The 20,292-nt window shown below is 44.5% G+C and overlaps 2 protein-coding genes across 5 annotated transcripts in view; both read left to right on the top strand.

The window, feature by feature from the left end:
- Window positions 1–12,992, top strand: part of zbtb4 (zinc finger and BTB domain containing 4) — a 26,141-nt gene extending 13,149 nt beyond the window's left edge. For all 4 annotated transcript variants that reach the window (XM_044341003.1, XM_044341002.1, XM_044341004.1 and 1 more), the window contains exon 2: window positions 4,282–12,992. In XM_044341003.1, the coding sequence (XP_044196938.1) occupies window positions 4,282–9,829 (5,548 nt within the window). In that variant the 3' untranslated portion in view covers window positions 9,830–12,992. The remainder of the gene's footprint in view (window positions 1–4,281) is intronic.
- A 90-nt stretch (window positions 12,993–13,082) lies between these two features.
- Window positions 13,083–19,631, top strand: shbg (sex hormone-binding globulin). The gene is made up of 8 exons (XM_044341006.1): window positions 13,083–14,831; window positions 15,725–15,822; window positions 16,209–16,398; window positions 16,697–16,858; window positions 18,084–18,240; window positions 18,438–18,574; window positions 18,787–18,991; window positions 19,212–19,631. Exons 1-8 carry the CDS (start codon window positions 14,730–14,732, stop codon window positions 19,343–19,345), a joined length of 1,185 nt encoding a protein of 394 aa, XP_044196941.1. The 5' UTR covers window positions 13,083–14,729; the 3' UTR covers window positions 19,346–19,631.
- The last annotated feature ends 661 nt before the right edge of the window (window positions 19,632–20,292 follow it).

Here is a 20,292-nt window from a genome sequence, read left to right as displayed (position 1 = left end):
CAGCCACCACTACCACCTCCACTCAACCACTCCCCGACCCATACCAACCTCCCTTCCCCTTACCTCCTCCCTCCTTCTCTCCCTCCCTCTATCCCATCTGGCTGGCTCCACCACGCTCTCTTGGCCGGGGGGTTGTGGAGAGTTCAGTAGCGGTTCTTGCTAACGATGCCCCCCATCCCACCCACTCACACACACACACACACCCTCATGCGTACACATACACCCTCCTCTTCACAGACCAACTGCTGCTCTGATAGTTGGGCCCCTCTGGCTGCCCCTCACTGGGGAGAAAGCTCAACCGACACCTTCCTCTTCCCACATGCTCCTCGCCGCTGGCTCACCGGCTGGAACACCGAGGCCCCCCACATTCCGCCCTACAGGCGCTCCCCTTAACCCCTCGCACACACTCACGCACGATCACTGTTAAACATATAGTAAACAATTAATTCTGGTTGATCACAACTTTCATTTGATATTTTTTTGGCCATCAGTAATGATAATTTTGCATCCACGTAAATTGCTGAGATCCGGGAAGACAATGACATCACTAAAAAGAAGCGCAAAGAAGAAACCCGAGCAGTCAGGTGGTCAGACGGGTCAAACTTATTTTGAAGAGAAAATGAAGGTGAACAGTAAAATTATTAACCAGCCTGTCCCATCCCCAGAGCGTACAGACCGACTTCCTGGTTCAGTTTTGATTTGCAGTGCTTATTGTAGCTGTGTGCACATACTGGTTTCCTGTGCAACTCCTGCAATCCAGTGCATTTCAGGTGTTTTTCACCGTCGGTTTCACTGCCAAATAAAGTGATTTAGATAATGTGTGCTCGTTTACAACCTGCCATCTGACCACTCTTGTGTCTTTGCTCCATCTGATTTTTTCTGTGTCAACAGCTCTGTGTTCCCAGATCTCAGCAATTACATTAATGAGTACAATTATATCATAACTGATAGAAACGATGGACAAAATTATGAAAATAAGACCAAAGTTGTGATCAACTGGATTTATCCATCAATGCTGAGAGTACAGGGAAAGCAGAGTTAACTTAGCTGTGCTCAAGCATCAAAATGTACAAATGTCAGCTCTTTACATTCATATTGAAATGTGAAAGCAAATTAAGTGGCACTAAAAGAGTATTAAAAATGTAATTCGCCATGATCAGAACTTTAATCCTCAATTAGCATAGGTATCGGAGCAAATAATTTATTTCAGAGCCAAATAAAGAGTTGGTTGCATGCATTTTCTTTTTAAACAACTGCATCATATCAATAAATTTGGGGTTAGATTTTTAAGGATTTTCCTTTGTACAACATCCTCCATGGAGGATGTTTAAAAAAAAAAAGCCTTGCTATTGAATCTTAATGGTTATTTGTCTGCCAGCACAAGTACCAGTTTCAATGTGGAATAAACAGATTGGTCAACGGCTGGTTCATGGCCTTGAGCTGGCGCACCAGCCAAACTCTTCTACCGTCCTGCCTTATGCAAGGCCACATTAGGAGTGATGTTCCCAGTGCCTGATTGTCCATTTAAATTCAATGGATTACTAACTAATGGTTTCTAAGGTCGTAAAAGTCATCCATGTTTTTTAAATGCTAATGGAAAGTGTCTCAAAGTCAAATAGTAAAACTTCTTGCAGTTTTGAACTGGTACCAAAACTCGAGCAGCCACCATGGTAAGATGATCAAATCTGAAGATTATCCAATGTTAATTAGTTTCAAAAGGGAAACTGTGCAGAGAAACGGAAACTAATATGCAAGTTAGTGCTATTTCTACTTTGAAAGAGCAAAATTCCCAGAATCAAAAGCAGACAGTGTTTACTTTTGTCTCACATTTGTCATTCGATATGGAATACAAATTGAATCAGTGCATGGCTAAAAGTATGCCTCTGTTTCCCCCAGCTTGTCACTGAAGAGTCGTTATATGAAAGCCAATGCGTTTGGTATAGTGTGTTTTATGTTTACTTGAGTCTAGTTAGTAATTTGTCCTGCACCAGCTGAGCACCTGTTCATGCTATGCGGTTTTGTAGTGCCACAAGCGCAAGTAGATGAACACTTCTTAGGCCAACCAACATGTTTGTTTGCACAGAACATCCTGTTGCTGAGAGGTGTGGGAACAGGGCTGTTGTTTATTTAGATTTTGCTTAGGGTCCTGGTCACATTTGTTTGTGTGCCTATGAGTTATAGAGAAGGATGCATGCGTATCCACACATCTAAACAAATTAGAAAGAGATACAAGTGTTTTTTTTCTGCGTGTCGTACGTGTTTGTGCACACATTTCTGTTTGTGTATGATTAAATCCAGCGCATTAAAAAGCGTGTTTAAAGCTGCCTGTCACAGTCAGACAGTGTGTCGTGCAGTCTCTCTGCTTTTGCAGCGGCTGTGTGCGTCACAGGGAGATAAAGAAAAATAGCGAGGGGGTGTCATACGCATTTTCCTGTCCGCGGCGCAAGCATCAGATGAGATGGTGAAATTTTTAGCCTTAGCACTGTCTCTCAGTGTGTCCGCCCACTTGTAGCAGGCTGGCGCTTGCCATAAGGGATTTCCTGCACAACATCTATCGCTCAGCAAATGTGAGTGACAATGAAGGCCCGTTTCAATACAGAGTGGCAAAAATATTGCAAGCCTGGCGAGACAGGATTGTGCATACTTGTTTTTAGCCAGAGATAATCATGAACTGGTTGTGCCAGTTCACTAAAGACTATGTGCCAATGCCTGCACTAAGTACGTCATTAATAGACACTTAGTTCTTCCTTTTTTTTTTTTTTTGACTATACTTAATTCCACCTGTACCCTCAATCTCAGTGCTTTTGATGTTAGTTTTAATGTCATTTACAAGTGGGCCCATCCATGTTGAACTACTTTGTTTATGCCTGTGTTTCTCTCGTGTATGTACAGTGCTGTGTACACATACATGTTTGTTTGTCTGAGTGTTCATGCATGGTTGTGTGTTTGTCTCTGCGCTGGTTGTTTTTTATGTGTGTTAGTGTTTGCCTGGGCTCCTGTCTGTCTGACGGTGCAGTGTGTCTGACTGTTCCTGTTTCAAATCCCCCCCCCCCCCCCCCCCCCCCCCTCCCTCCCTCCCTCCTCTTCCTCTCTCTTTTCTGTCTCTTGCTCTCTCACTAACCCTCACTCTCTTTCTCTCTCTCCCTTATTCTATCACCCTTTCACTCTCCCTCATCCTCACCCTCTCTCTCTCTCTCTCTCTCTCTCTCTCTCTCTCTCTCTCTCTCTCTCTCTCTCTCTCTCTCTCTCTCTCTCTCTCTCTCTCCCTCCTCTTCCCTCTGCAATAACAGTGCTGACCTAGTTTCTGCCTGTTCAGGGCTGCCTGTGGAATTTTACAGCGGCCTGCCTTCCTGGCTGCCTTGCTGCCTTGAAAACGCAGGCAGAAAAGCATGACTGAGGATTTTTCTTCTCGTCACATCATTATGGCCTTATACTGTCTCCATTCTCCTCACCAATCTGCAGACCCAAACAAATAGCCCCATTTTAAATAAGTAATAACAGAAAATTGCCTATCGCATGTGATACTGCAGCTATAATATGTATGGAGAAATTGCAGGACGACTGCATCCGCTACCATGGCAGTTGAATTAGAATGGAAATGAGAATAGCCTGTCGCTCATCTCCTACAGCTTAGCTGAGATTGTACCGGATGCAGAGGGCGGAAAAACACCCCTTCTCTGTGCACATGCATGCAATCTCCCTCCCTTCTCCTCTTCCCCTCTTTCCTTGCCTCCTGCCTTTGCCTTCACAAATAAATGGTTAGAGTCATGCCCAGCAAACACTAGCCACTGCCAGGAATGGCTAACAAGGCTCTTGCTCAAATAGCAAGAGAGCGGGACTATTTTTATGTGCATTAGGGCCATGGATCTAAGTCAACACACTATTCTGAGGAAATCTTGATTAAATCTGAACGCCTTCCAATTAGGCATAGGGAACGTTGTGTCACAGCCGAGAGAGATGGATCTCTGGAATGCCTTTCTGAAGGCTTGGCTGTGGCACGCTGAAATCTAAACCAGCACTGCCGCAGATTCATTCCTTCCCCCTACCCTCTCCCTCCGTTCACTCACCATTCCTGGCTGAGCTGTTAGAGTTCAGCATTGCTGGGGCATTTAGTTTTCTCTGCAGTTTCCCTAAAGTGTTCCATGATCGTCATGGACTGCGACTGCAAAAGCTCCGAGTGTAATGTTAATTCTTTGCTTTATGTTGATGTAAATGTACGTGTTGGATGTTTGTCTTAGGTTGTTCACAATGCTGATTCGTTCTTTCTGATTTCTCTTCCAGATTTCGGGGGCTGGTCATGGTGTCCGGTGAGAAGGTGTGGGACCCCCTCCATGCGGGCCTTATTCAGTCACGTCTGAGTGAACAACACCTGGCTGCTGGACTAACTCCCCTCTGCAACCTCACACATACTGCAACTAAGGACACCACGTGCCACCAGAGTCAGCAGTTGTCAACTTTGTCTTCCCCGCTGCTGTCATTAGTGGCTCCAGACACTCTTCACCCATTCAAGGCCTTCTCACCGTTACACACTCCTGTCAATTTCTGCGGCTCAAACAAGATCAAAGGGCTACACAAACCAGTCCGCTGTCTTGGAGCGGCCTCTCAGCCTGAAGAAGAGGAGGAGGAAGGGGAAGCTGAGCAGCTTGAGATGAAGGGTAAAAGGCATGGAGGCCGGGGAGAGGCCATGATGGAGGACAGGCTGGAGGACATGGCTGATGGACCTAAAAATGCAAAAATCACCCTAAGCTTCCCACTTAGTGCTGGACCCCTCCCAGCCTCTCTGACATCTCCAAACCACTGTCGTAGCTCCTCTTCGTCCTCCCCTTCCCCCCACCGACGACGGCCATCCTCTAAGAGCTCCGATGAGGGTTCACTGTGGAAACTGGATGCTACCATGGACGTAAAGCACAGACCTTTTAAGGCCCAGAGGCACGACAGCTCTCCGTCCTCTTCACCCTCCTCCTCCTCATCTCCCATGACTGTTCATTCACTTATCAGGAAGGATATAAAATCCCCGCCTCCTCTGAAGTGCTCTAAACTCAATCCAGAGACTCAGTTTCACAAGTCGCCCCCAAGATCCTCCAGCGGGTCTTTAGGGGGCTGTTATGGTGGAGATGGATGGGATGAAAGGCACAGGGTGACCAACGGTACAGCCTCACCCTCTCAAACTGCCCAGATCCTCTTCAGTCTGGGCACGTCAGCCTATCAGAGAGGCGGGGATGCAGAGAGGAGGGAGAAAATAACAGGAAGACCAGCTGGGAAGGTGGGAAGCCCTCATGGACCAAGTCTCCACCCACCCACCCTCCACCTCCCTCCCCCACTACCACCACCACCACCTCCCCCATCTGAGGGTCTTACTGCCCCCCCACATTCGTCCTCTTACTCCCCTACTGACAGCCTGAAGCCCGAGCTGATCTGTGGGGTGTGCCATCGGCTCTTCAGCTCAGCCTCCTCGCTGACAGTCCACATGCGGCTGCATCGTGGCAGCCGCGCCCTCAGCTGCCGTTTCTGTGGCAAAGTCTTCATCCACAGCAAGAGACTGCAATCCCACGAGGCCTCCTGCAGGGTGCCAGGCCTACCCTCCAACAGCCCTCCTTCTCTCAGTGTGCAGCCAAAGGAGGAGCCGCTGGAGGAGGGTGAGGTGAGAGTGGAGGGGGGGATGATTGTGGGAGAAACAGACATCAGTAAGGCGCGGCCAGGGAAGAAAGCGCGGAGCCTACTGGCACGAATCCAAGGTGATGATGCAGCAGCCACAGAGCTACTGGCAAGTGATGAGAACCATTTTGTGAAGGTGGTAGACGGCAATGTCATTTACTTCTGCTCTGTGTGTGAGCGTTCCTACATGACCTTATCCAGCCTCAAGCGTCACTCTAATGTGCACTCATGGCGCCGCAAATATCCATGCCATTATTGCGACAAGGTCTTTGCCCTGGCTGAGTACCGCACAAAGCATGAGGTGTGGCACACAGGAGAACGGCGCTACCAGTGCATCTTCTGCTGGGATGCCTTCGCTACCTACTACAATCTCAAAACACACCAGAAGGCCATTCATGGCATTAATCCCAGCCTCATCTCCAGTGAAAAGACAGCTAATGGGGGTTATAAGCAGAAGGCTAACGCCCTCAAGCTCTACCGCCTTCTCCCCATGCGCTCCCAGAAGAGACCCTACAAGACCTACAGTGACAGTTTGCATAATTGCCTGCTTATGCCACCAACTGAAACATCTTCCGTGTCCCTGCCCGGCCTGGGCTGCGCTCTGGGACCTGAAGACCTACAAAGCCTCATCAGTGGGGCCCACCCTCAGAGTGTAAAGCCTGACCCAGATGCCTTCCCCGATGGATTCCCTGTTTCTGTGGCTGCTGAGCACGGGGACCTCTCCCCACTAACACCCCACCCCCAAACGGACATGCCCCAAGTTAGAAAACATGAGAGTGAGGCCCTAGAGTTAGAGCAGGGTAGAAGCAGTGGCAGCTTCAAAATGTCTAGTAGCGGCAAAACCAAAACTCCTAAGACTGGGAGTGGCACAGACACAAGCATGCCTTCTGTGATAACATATGGCCATACAAAACCCTCTGTCATAGTTCATGGAACAGCAGTGTCATCCTCTGTTATTGTGCATAGCAACCAAGTCTCCTCTGGAAGTGAAAAAAGCCCAGTGAACAGCTTGTCCCCTGAAACCAGCAACAGTCAGACGTCACATAAGGGCATTCCCAGATCAATCAAAAAACAAAGAGATAGTGCAGACAACCATAAAAAGAGATCCAGAGACTGTTCAGATACAACAGAGGAGGGCTCAAGAGGTAGACATGACGCAGAGACAAGCAGATCATTTCACAAATCACGAAAGTCCCATGGCAAGAGCGAGCTCTCTAACTCAAAGCAGCTCTCAACATCCGTAGGGTCACAGGGCAAAGAGGCAGGGCCGCTGTGCCAGATTACTGTACGTATTGGTGAGGAAGCCATAGTAAAGCGCAGCATCTCTGAGACAGACCTTAGGAGAGACAAAGGCCTTTCCCCCCCAAAAACCAAGAGAAGTGAAACATCATCTGTGCGGGAGGCCAAGGAACTCCGTCACTCTCACTCCCACCATCACCATAAACACCGTGTCCACCACAGAGCCAGCCTGGAATCAGAGGCTGATGACAAAGAAGTAGATTGTGAGGAGGAGGAGGAGGAGGAGGAGGAGGAGGAGGAAGAGGAGGAGGAGGTTGTGAAAAAGAGCTCCAAATCCTCTGATGAAGTGAGGGAATACTACTTCCGTCGAGAGGTGCGTGAGCAAGAGAGTGACCATGACACGGAGGACAATTTATGGCGGCCTTACTATTCATACAAGCCTAAGAGAAAGGCCCAAGCACATCTGCAGAGGGTCAAGAGCTGGCAGAGGAAACTGAAGTACAAGCGCTCCATCCGGCTGAAGAGGAGAGCAGAGAGGCTTAAAAACCGTGTGAATAAAGAGACAGAGAAATCACAAGATGAGGAAGAGGATGGGAAGATTGATGAGGCTGAAAAACTGTCTAAAGCTAACACGGAAAAGAGAGAGGGAAAAAAGAAAGATTATCTCTGTGCCTCTTTAAAGGACAAAAACAAAGAAGCAGAAAAACATGTTAAGGAGGCCTGTCATGAGGTTTCCACCCCTCCTCTGCACTCTCCAAAGCCTCCTCTGTCTACCTCAGTGGCTCCTACGGGAATAAAGAGGCGGCCATGGACTAATGGGAATGCAGCAGAGTGTGGTACATGTGGCCGCTGGTTCTCAAGCCCCAGGAAGCGAGACAAACACGAGCTGAGCCATCTGCTGGAGTTTGTATGTCTCTTCTGCCGAGCCACTTTCCCCTCAAGGGATAAATTGGAAGATCACCAGAGAGCCCAGCATCCCAAGCCTACTGAGTCACCCTCTGTGCCCCCTAAAGTAGCCCTTGGCGAACAAGTAGAAGGGGCCGGGGTCAAGTCTGTGCCGGAGATAGCAAAGTATGATGAAGAAAAAGGGGGGCAACTGGGCTTACTAGGGAGAAATTCTAGTCCAAGTCGCCTAAGCAGAAGAGCATTATCACGGCACACCTGTCCACAGTGTCATAAGGTGTGCAAGACGTCTTCAGCACTAACCCGCCATATCCGACGCCATGAGTTAAGCAGTTCCCCAGAGAGAGAAAAGGAAGATAAAGACTCAGAGCAAAAAACAACAGAGACAGTTGTTAAAACTGTTAGCAGAGACCAAGAGACTGAAAATGGACAGGTTCCCAGTGCTCTCTCTGTTTCAGTTATCAGCTATTCAACACCAGACCCGCCCAGTGACTGTTTGGCATCACAGCAGCATGAGGACCATCTCAGTGAACCGACAGATGAACATCAGATGTCAGAATCCAGCGATAAACCTGAACCGACAGAGCTCACACATCCAGCTCCTGAGAGAGAGCCGAGCCCAAAAATTGCAGACCCTCCATCAGAAATCCCAGTTAACCTTACACCCACCAAACCCGAATTCACGCCTGCCGCGCCCTCTACTCTCCAGAGTGTGTTAGTCATGAATGGATCTGAATGTCTGGACTACCGCACCCCCAGCAAAAAGAACTTAGACAGCCAGATCCACAGAATACCCAGCCCTGTGCACATCGTGGCATCCACCAACACCTCTCCAAATATGCCCATGACATCACAGACCAGAATAACCACTGCTGCTCCTCCTGTTTCCATGACAACGGTTCCCAGCTCTGAGGGGGGATTCATGAAACGGGATGGGGTCATTATGGACAGAGAGAGGCAGGGTGGCAGTGGTGTATTTCTGCATACAGGTTATGAGGAACCACCGCTGGTCCAAGATCTCAGAGTCCAGTCAATGTCCAGGAGCCCCTCTCCCAACGAAGCACAAGACCTGACCATGTCCTCTATACTAGCGAGAGAGAGGGAGATAGAGAGGCAAAGAGAGAAAGAGAGGGAGCTCGAGAGACAGAGAGAAAGGGAGAGGGACAAAGAAATGGCAAAAGAAAGAGAAAAAGAGATTGAGAGGGCTCAGCAGATGAGTAGAGTTGCACATGCCCCAGAGGACCAGATTGCTCTGTTGGTCCCCAAAGAGGAGCCCTTGAGCCCTGTGCCGTCCCCCCAGCATATCCCCACTCAAACCACTATGAATGGACCCTCCTCACACAGGCACACTCCTAAGTCCCCCTGCCGGTCCCCCACAGCTATTGGACTCGTAGCTCAAGCCAACCGTCAGGTTCACTCCAGTTCACAAGGACTCGACAGACTCACACTGCCCACTGGAGCAGCTGGTGTTGGTGACCGCCCCTCTGCCCATGCTCTGCTTCTCCCCCGAGCCCCTCAACCACCTGAGCCAGAGCACCAGGACATTGTTTCTTCCAGAGATCCCCAGCAGGGGGAGACCACCCCAGTGGGCTTCCCTGCCCAGGACTATCCCCTACCCCTCATCGTGCCAGACAGTTACCACTCTGGTAAGAAGCAGGAGGAAAACCTGCTCATGTCCTCCTATCCTGCTGCAGCTCATCCCTTCGGCCCGCTGGGAAAGGTCATGGTCCCTAACGGCGGGGACTTGGCCAAGCTGCCATTCTATCCAGACCCTTACCAGCTGCTCTATGGGCCTCAGCTTCTGGCCTACCCTTATAACCTGGCGGCTCTTCCTGTGGCTCTGAATATGATGGCACCTGGGGGAGACAAGGTAGAGCCTCTGCCCTTCCTCCCCGCCATCTTCAACTACGCCGCCACTGCTGGGCCTTACATGGGCGCAGCACCTCACCCCCTTGTGGCCAATCCCAGCCTCTACAGCAGCAGCAGCGGCAGCGGCAAGAAGCAGCGAGACAGCAGCAGCAGCAAACCATAGGACCCAGAAGCACTACAAGGAATATATTTCAAAGGGGACTGCCTGGCCTGTTTAGGATGGGAGCGGGAGGGGTGCGTGATCACTGGGTCACTGAGTACACTCGCACAGTACCCCTGCCTCTCTTTTATTCAGTAGAGATCAGAGCTAGGCATTTAATCAGGAGAGGGTGTGAAGGGAGGAGAAGGAGCAAAGAAACGGGGAGGAAAGGCTGATATTATAGTGACGTATCATTACTCCCCTCTCTTTACTCTCCGCTCACCTTTCTCCATGTCTCCTGTTTTGCTGTAGTGTGTCGTAGTTCTAGAGCTTGATTAATCGTCCTCTCTGACCCATTATATTATCTATAATATAAGAATAAGAACTGCTAACAGGGCGTGTGTTGTGTGAAAAATTAGTTCAGTCTGCTTCCCTTTATAGTCGCCCCATAATGAGGATAAACGCTCTTCTGGGAAGGTTTTTGTGGGCAAGGATAAGGGATGAGAGTCCTTACTCGACACAGTTGGAGGTGGAGCATTAAGCAACTCAAAACCTGTGTGTGTTTGTATGAGCGAATGAGAATACAGGTGTCTCCTGTTGTCAAACTGTCCATGAAGGTTATATATGAGCATGTACATGCACAGTATGTAGGGATTGGTGCATGCAGAGGTGGGCGTATGCAGGTATTACTGCATATGGGTGAAAGTGTGTGTGTATGTGTGTGTATGTGTGTGTGTGTGTGTGTGTGTGTTACTGTAGGCGTGTGCTTTGAGTGATGGTGTATACGCATGAATGGTTAGATCATTCCGTGTGAGACGCACACAGCATTCCTGCTCTAGTTGGAATAGCTACTGTAGGTCAGTGTGTAGAAGTGCATTTAGAAGTGATTCCTCATATCCAAATCATTAAGAAGTCAAAGCTATAGCTAGACGCGAGTCTATGACAATGACAGATCATCTGAGCTTCTAATGTCTCAACTAACCTGGCGACTTTGTGGTCAGATGACACTGTAGGATATGTATAGCATTCACCATAGTTTATACCTTATGTGCACAAAATAGAGAAGTAGTGGTCACTTAAAGGGGACACTTGTAGCTGCTTTGGATATGTAGCTGGCCACTGGGTAAGGATTGCAGGCTGGTAGACCATTGCACTTCCGTTGTTCATCTCATTTCCTTCACATGAAAAAGGAAAAGAATAAAAACCAGTCAGCCTTCATCTTGAGTAGCTTTTTCCTCTTTGATTGGAGGAGGAAAAGGCTCAATTTCCTAAGCCAGGAAGAAGAAAGCGACAGCAAGGAAGGAAAAAAAAAATGGATTCAGGGTATTGAGTTATTTCTGGATATGGAAAGAAATATATGGGCACAAAACTGTAGGTCTCTGAGTCAGAACCCCCTACGGAAAAGGACTTTGGGGACAAAAACATCCCTCTTGACAACCAAGAGGAGATTGGAAATGGTCCGAACTATTTCCCTTCCTTCCCTGTGTCATTTGCTAAGAGGTAGAAAAAGGCTGTGTTTAGCAGCCCAAGTGGTGGCCGGAAATCCCCGGATGCCCTCCTGGGGCTTTGTTGTTATGTGTTATCTCTATATGTTTGTTTTGTTCGACTATGTTGTTGTTTATGTTGTTTAGCCCTCTTACCAGATGGAAGTGGCTTCAGTGAAAAAGGGGGAGTAAACTTAAAAACATGAATGTAAATTTAGTCATGAGGTTAATGAAGTACAGCTGCATTAATGGTAGAGTTGGTTTCAGTTCCTTTTTGTTTCTGTTTTGACACAAATAACCTGTTAAAGAACCGTATAACGTCTGGTATGCATATATACAGTAGTCCTAGGAACATGTCAGTAAACTTGGGTTCTGTATCCACAAAGCATGAGCAACACTTGCTTCCTAACCGTTTATATCCTCAGCAAATCTGGCATTGTGCGCACAGCTTTTGTTTCCGTTTCCTTCTATATTTTCTGGCCTCTTTAATCTTCCATATCTCTGTTAATATTTTTTTATTAATCATAGACCGCAGTTTGGAAAAAAAAATTCCACAAAACTTGCTGCCACATTTAAGTCTCACAGTCACTATTTGGGAGCTTGTTCAGTTCTCCCTCCCTCCCTCAAGCATACACTCGCGCACTGCATCTCCTCTGAATGAAGTACATATGTGTCAGTTCGTGTGCACGTGTGTGTGTGTGTGTGCGTGCGTGTGTGTGTGCGATGGTACTGAGGCGCCTTTTGGTCCGAGCAGGAGTGTAAACACACAGCATGACTGACTGCAGGGGTGCAGAAGCATCCCTTTGGGTGTGGTTACAAGCCTTTTTTTTTGCGTGTGTGTGCGTACGTGCTGTGTGTACGAGAGTGAGTGACTGTGTGAATAAGAAAACCAAAATAAATCTGCCTAAGCAGCATATCCCTTGGCAGTATACGGGCCACCTGTTATTATTTTTGTTCTTTGACACTTTTTCTGTGGGTTAGTTTCAGTGTAAAAAAGCCTTGCTGTCTCCAATACACTATGTCAAGCCATTCCTGTAGATGGACATGTTTGTGTTTTTTGGACCATTTCTTATGCCATAGTTTGCCATCACGGTTATCATACAGACCAAAAGCATGCAAATCGACGTATTGTAGTGACTGGACTGGAATCTGGTGGTAATATACAACTATTTACTGTATGTTTTAGTTCAAATGAATGTGCCTCTGCTTTGATATTTAAATAATTATCTATAGTAAGATGTGGATCTGCCAGATTTCAACTGTTAAGGTGCCTTGTTATGGCATAAGAAATTTGATTAGTAAACAAACGTTTTCTTGAGAAATGACAATATGATTTGGAGATAGATCTCATGGCTTTGTTTGCTATGAAGCTGTTCATAGATGTAGAGGTGTGGCTAAACTGTTTTGGTATCGTGTACATGTCTAGGATAATACTGTGCCATATAGAGCCCACAAAATATGTTAATGTTATTTTTAAAAGATGTTTTAATGTTGCCTGATGACTTTGTCTTTAGATTTGATACAAAGGCTTGTAGCCACAGCTCTCCCAAAGTCTGTAGTCTCCTTTTCCAAACATTCTTCTTGTTCTCTCTCTCTCTATCTTTCTCTCTCTCTCTCTCTCCCCTTGTTTCCGTCTCCCTTTCTTTCTCTTTGCTGCAATCAAACAAAATAAAGTATTAACCTGATGACCCAATGAAAAATAAGTTCTAGTCTGGTCTCATGTGTTTTTTAAATGTCTTTATTAATCTTTGATCCAGAGTTCTTAATATGAACCATGTGCTTAAAGTTGGCAGATGCCTGGTTTCACTTCGATGGTGTTTCACGTGCATTTAGCATTAAGTGAATCGGTAAAAGTGGACAAATTCCTTAGATCCTTTGCACTTTTTTTTCGTCGTGTATGATTCCGATACGATTGACTTACATTGTGCATTCTTTTAATGTGTCCCTCGGTAAAAGTTTTTAGGTATCTTTGATGTTTCACTCCATTGTGTTTTTTTTTTCTTTTAAGCACTATTATCCGCAGCACACATGCATGCTTTCTCTCAATCAAACCATAAAAATACACTGAAAGTTAGTTGCTGACATGTGAACCAGAAGCTTGGATGAGCACTTTCCCACTAGTGACACTCAGTGGTTTAAACAGGAAAAGTCAGTTTGGTGACTCTCGTATATTTGTGCTCTGAAAATATGATGTCACAGATGAATTTCTGGATATGAGCAACAGGATCTTAGGTATTTATTAGATTTTTTAAAAGCATTCACCAAAAAGTTAAGCGTAAAAAGAAAAGGTGCATTCATGACCTTAGTGATGGTTGTGATTTAAAGTCACAGTGCCCTCCTGCAAATAACTGATTGCATTTTTCAATATAACAAAGCACCAAATTAGTTAACCTCAATAAGTCTTCTTTACAGCAGACATTTTGACTTGTTTTAGTGGGGAAATGTCTTAGGAATATGACAGTGATCCAGCATGTGCAATGCTAAGACCTTGAAAATGAAGCAACTAAATGGAACGCAGCCATCGTGAATGTCATTAATCACACCTGTGCTTTTCCTTCTGTGACATGTCAACATGACTGTCAGGAAAATGCATATACTCTACGACAGTAAATACACTTGCATCACACTGTGAGTGCACACACGATGAAAGTAAGTATGATTTTATGTTTTGCTGCATTTTGACATTTCAGATTAACTTAAAATCTTCAACAACTGAATAATAATAGTCTTTTTGTGTCACACTTTTCCCCAGTATTTCACAGTTATCACAACCTCCTTGGAGGGAGGCTCACAGGAATGCAGCCGGCAGAAGAGAAAAAAAGGAGTTTTGTTACTTGCACCATAGTTGCCTTCTCATCTCTCTCCCTTTCACTCTATTCTTAACACACAAACGCACACTGAGTCATGGCCAGCAGTGGTGAATCAAGGTTTCTGTGTAATGGGTAAACACGCATCAGTGGTCTGGCTAAGGTCACTCACCCAGCTTGCAGTTGTGTCCACGCTACATGAATCACCCCAATTGCAGGAGATCGACAAACTGTAAATGGACACACACACTTTTTAAAAAAATTTTGTGTGCTGAAATCAAAATTATTATCACTGTTATGACAGCCCTTCTATGACATCCCATCTTTTTTCCGCCTTTTACTCTTCCCCATGCTGTTTACCTGTTGTCCACTCTTGTTTCTTTTGCCTTACTTTTTCGCAAACACACAGCCATCAAGCACCCACTCTTGGGGATCGATAACCAGCGCTGACCAGGGCATATTTGCCCTTTCGGACACCAGGACAGTGTGCCAGCACACATCGCCTTTTCACATACTGAAACCGCCTCTCCACTCCTTTGTCCCATCACCTTGGGGTAGCTTGGACTCCACAGACCACCCAAGGGCTCAAGAGGTTACACACTGGAAGGCCTTGCTGGGTGAATACATTGAAGGATGGTGATGTTTTGGAAAGCAACGGCAGGTGGACTGCTGCTCACTTTGAGCCTCACTCTGCTTGGTTGGGGAGCCGAGGGGCAGGGGAACGGACGGGGTAAGGTATGTTCACATGGCATGCGAGGATCATAATGCCTGGAAGGAATAAGGCACTGATGTGTTGCATTAAAATGCTCTTATCAAGCTGTATCTGATAGCCTAAAGAGCATGTGTGTCCATGAGCCAAATTCCAAATAAAGACACAAAAAGAGTGGAGACCTTAAAATAAATATGGTGTATAAATGTATCTCAGTAGAAGTATGAATGGTTCCTGTGACATATTGTAAGTATTACTGTAAAAATAGGAAAAGGTCACACAGTCCATAAATAGTTTGAAATATCTGTCTCAGAGCCTCTAAAGTACTTTAAAAAAGTGTAACGTTGTAATGATACATACATATATTTTTTGCAAACCTTCCTCTGTATTATTAATTCTAAAAATGTCTTATAGGTTTTTGAAAGGTGGAGTGAAACATGACAGCCAAATATGAGCCAGTAAAAACTGAATCAACTCATACTGTACGCAATTCAGGTGCCAGTTAAAAAGGGATATCCCAGCATGCCCTGATAACACCAACTGTTTTCAATTCAATGGATGTTTTTTTCCTATCTGGACTGATGTTTCTATTAAGTTTGATATTGACGTTATTCAGTCAATATTAAGGGATATACTGCAGCTGGATGCAACGTGATTCTCTTTTTCATGATGTGTTATTGATTTTGGTCGTAGGGGTTAGGGTTACATTCTTATTAAATCATAAGAATGTAAATAAAGCACACCACCAGTGTTATAATTACGATTTTAAGATGAATCAATCATTTAACAATATTAACCTCTCAGTTTAATAGGACTTCAGTCATTCATTAATCAAGATACTTTACACGAAAAAAAAAACAGTGTTTGATGAATGTGCCAAATGAACAGCTGAAATAATGATGATCCGTACGTCTTCCAGAAAGAAGTATCAGGCGGGGCCACCTTCTACCTCGGCCAGGACAGAGACATCTGGAGGCCGCTGAGCCACGTGACAGTCAACCTTGCTCAGATCAGCAGGTAGGCTAAGTCAGTGGGAGCAAACCACTGCACTGTGAAGGTTTCACATCAAATGTTAACTGAAAATCTGTTCTCAAGGAGGAAAAAAGGGCTCCTGCATGTTTGAAAATTACAACAGGGCAGTATAATTTAATGTTTTTTTTATTTTTTTTTTAGGAAAGCTCCATTATATGGGTTTTCTCCAACTGCAGGCCACAAGAACAATAACTACCTTTCCCTTCACTGTCAGTAAAACTGGTCTTTGTACATTGTGGGGAAAAGAACTGTTGGCTTGCACTGAAATTTAAAAAGCAACCCCAGAAAAAGTAAACAAAAATGGAGAGAACTGTCTTCTTTAACCTGTATGGACCAGCCTTCCCTTTAATTTACAAGTATTCTATTTGTAGTTTGAAGTCAACATTTCAGCTACGGACGTACGACCCAGAAGGTGTAATCCTCTATGGAGACACCAAAAATGGGAAGGACTGGTATATTTTGTCCCTAAAAGACGGCACCCCTCTGATGCAGATCAGCAGAGAAGACGCGCTTGTCAGCGTGACAGGCGGCCCCAAGCTCAACGACGGAAAATGGCACATAGTGAGTTTCCAGTGCAGTTGATCTCCTTTCATGTATTTAATATGAATCAGGTGACAATGTCTTGAAATAGACCAGATCACCCTAATAGTGAAATATTTAATTCAACTGATGAAACAAGTTATTTTGCACTGGAAATAAGTGGATTTATGGTTGTGGATGGATTATTTTCTTGCACTCAACAATCATACAACATACTAAACATACTATATAATATTGTAAAGTGATGAGATTGTGACACATGGTAGGAACATTAGGTCTGAATTCATCTTGTGTTTCTTGTGCTTCTGATCCCACCAAGCTGAAGGTGAGGAGCGATGGGCATTTTGTGATTTTAGAGGTGGATGGCTCCATGGGGCTAATGGTGAGCGTGGAGACCAAACATATGGAGGAGGTCATTTCAGACAAACTCCGACTGGCCCTCGGTGGGATCCTGATCGACAAGGAGAAGATGGCTATTCAGGTACGGTTTGTATGATTTATCTGCCCTGTTCAATACATTCCACAAGTTATTTTGTGATGATTGGGTCCACATTTCATCAACCTGCCTCATCTACAGTACATGCCTCTGATCTGAAGGGGAACTCCACCACTATGTGGAGTTCAGTTGACCCGTTCAGTCATGATCTCTGTGGCTCTGAAGGGAGCTTTTTACATTTTGATTAAATAGGCCTGGTGGTGTCATTAAAAATTGGGAGTGTGGAGTTTAAAAGAGATGTGTATTGAGGAGGCAGGGAGGATCTGATCCTGCTGCATCATGGGAAATGTAGTGTTTTTAGAACTTGACTCATACTAGAGACTATAAGTCAGGATATACCCAAGTAATGTAAGATGGAAAATAAACTCAATAATGAAAATAAGATAAAATAAAGTGAAAATAGAATACATAGAACGCCTATTTCAGTGGTGGTAATTTGAGACTTAATAGGCGAAAACAAAATTTATAAATCAGCGCCTAGGTCTCTGAAGTCATAAGCATAACAGACCCTCCCTTTTCCCAACAGACACAGACTCACCATCAGTCTTGATTACCCTCATTACCTGATTATCTTTAAGCATTGCATTGGTGCATTGCATTATGGTTAATTTAGGCCACTGTCAATGGAGAGATTAGTATCTTTGCCTCTTCTGTTTTGGATTTCTCCCTGCATGATCGTTAAATATCAGCTCTAAGTTATGAGTCTGAAAAGCAGGTGTTTGTTATTCATCCTGAGGGACTGGCATTTAAAAAACTAGAACTTATCACTCCGTTCGGTCTTGGTAATAAGCTAGAAATACCACCATAAAATGGTCCTACAAATGACTAGTTTGTTTTTTACCAGTCAGGCATAACAGTATGGTAAAGGAGTTTGTGCATGCATTTTTCCTTTAAGAAGAGTGTGATGGGATGATAATATTGTGTATATATGTATTTTATTTTTATCTCTCTGTCTTTCTATTTCTGTATACTCTATGTGCAGGTTTTTAGTGGTGTTTTCATTGTTTATTGCAGTTTTCTTAGATGGTATCAGGTTGCCTTGCCTTCAACTTGGTGCTAAAGTAAATATCATCTTGCACTCCTTTGCACTAGTGCACAGAAGAATGATCATAAACAGTTTTGGACATTTCCGAACCAATCACAGGTGCCAGCTCTTCCTGTTTGTCTGCAGTTCATTCCACTAAATGCATTGTTGCTTTCCTCGCTGCAGTTTGAACCACAGATGGATGGCTGTGTGCGGGAAGGCAGCTGGCTAAACGTCAGCATCCCCTGGGAGGCAGAGGCGGATGAGTTTTGGCCGTGCTATCAAAACATCCAACCCGGCAGCTTCTTCCCTGGCACTGGGTTTGCCATTTTCAACACCTCAGGTGGGAACATACCGCACTCGATTATACAAGTGATGGGAATGTGCTAACATTTCCTTATTTAATACATCTTGGATAGCAATATTATATCCTTCAACGCTCATTGACAATAACTAGGAGTGCTTTTTACTGGATGATTAACAGGTCAATTTAACACAGACTCTACTAATTATGTGAATTATACTTTTGTCACTCTGCAGTTTTCCCCATTGAGGAAGAGCATGGGGTGAAGATTGAATTGTGGGGAGATTTCAGGCAGATGGATGGGACCATTTTGAGCATCAGGGCTCCTGGGCAAGAGCTGCTGTTCACTTTATTGGCCAGTAATAACACAAAGGTATGCACATAAATCAGACATGAGTCAAACTGAATTTGCAAATAATTCCCAGCATCTGTTTAAAACCTCTCGTGGCACTGCAAGAGGGTGTTGCATGGTTAACATGAGCATTTGCTTTATGTTATCCCCGTCATAAATACACACATTTATCATACTTTATCCACAGATTCAGGTAAACTCGTGTCTCTTCTGTCCCTCTCTTGTATTTGCAGGAGGTTACACTTACCTTCAGCGGTGATAAAATCAGCATGAAAGAAACTTTCAAGAGACTGGTGATAACCTTTCAGACAGATTTACTGCAAGTGCTTCAAGATGAAGATGAATCAAAGACCACCCAGATACCTGTCAGTCCAGTGAGCCACCCTGGTTATTTGACCACATGGAGAGAAGGCCGTATCGCCATTGGTGGTCTCCTAGGTGAGATTAAACATCAATGCACAGTGCTTAAAAATGATCTATATGGTCTTGAATAATTGTGGGAAAGCTATTGTCTTCATATATTTAAGTTTAAGTTACTACATTACTGCTCAGAGATTTTCTTTTATATATTTTATAAAACCACAACTGCATAAAGAACAAGAAAACACAACCAGTTGAGGTCACTTGTGTTTTCTCCTTCCTCTTGTCCACTTTTCAGGTGAAGGTGAGGACAGAGTTGGCTCCCAGTTCTTGACAGGCTGTCTGGAGAAGATCCAGGTCCAAGGGAAGGATTTGGATCTGGATTTAGCTCTCAGACACATGTCAATATCCTCTCACAGCTGCCCTGCATAAACCACCAAAGTATGCATATACTGTATGTGAAGTATTTGGCAGTCCGTGCATTTATTCCTTTGGCTTTGGGTCAAAATGAAAAAAAATTCAAAGTATGTAAAGTGCAAAAATTGTTTTTGAAATGATAGAGACACAGTACTCTGTATTGAATTATGCAGGCTTCTAATACACATTCTGTTGTCAAATGGGGTATTTGTACCAGTTAACCTCTAAAATGTGGAGAATTTACAATAAAATATTAATATGTTGTTTAATAAACGTCTCTCCCGCTAACCAGCGGAATATACAGATTAATCTGAGGAATGTGAGTGATTTTCTGACTTTATTACGTGCAACAATATGTTTTCTAAATAAAACAGGATTCTCTTTAATATGTCTTTCCATAATTATGAAGTTTATTGCTGTGTTTAATGCAATATAAAGGCTAATAGCGCTTTGACTGAACACTAATGATAAACACCAGACTGGGTATATGCTGAAAAAGAGATTTAAGACATGGATTTTGCTCCCTCTAGTGGATTTTTATAGATAATGTTAGAGTCATGTGCACCATGTGTATGATGCCATCCAACCAATAAAACATGGAGCAAGAGCGAGCAGAAATGCCACATTGCAAGAACGTCTGATCTACTTTTTTTTCTCTTCATTTAATATTTATTAAGTCCAAATAATCTGCATGTAGCCTACATGTGTCATTCTTTGAGCTGAACAAGCATAGAAAAAAATAGGGAAGCAGAAAAAAGAAAAAAGTACTCATCGAAAAGGTCAACATCACGATTACATACATCCTAAATACATTTTACTGTCTTTTTTTATGATTTTTTAAAAAGATATTAGTAAGATTATGGATGTTTTTAGATATAACCTTGTGGATGGAAAGTTATCTAAGATATAATGTGTTGATTTATAATGAGGAGCTTATGATTAGAAAAATAAGCCTAAACGTT

Source organism: Thunnus albacares, chromosome 22 (assembly GCF_914725855.1).
Source record: "Thunnus albacares chromosome 22, fThuAlb1.1, whole genome shotgun sequence".
Taxonomy (NCBI): domain Eukaryota; kingdom Metazoa; phylum Chordata; class Actinopteri; order Scombriformes; family Scombridae; genus Thunnus; species Thunnus albacares.
This window is presented reverse-complemented; position numbering and strand designations above follow the sequence as displayed.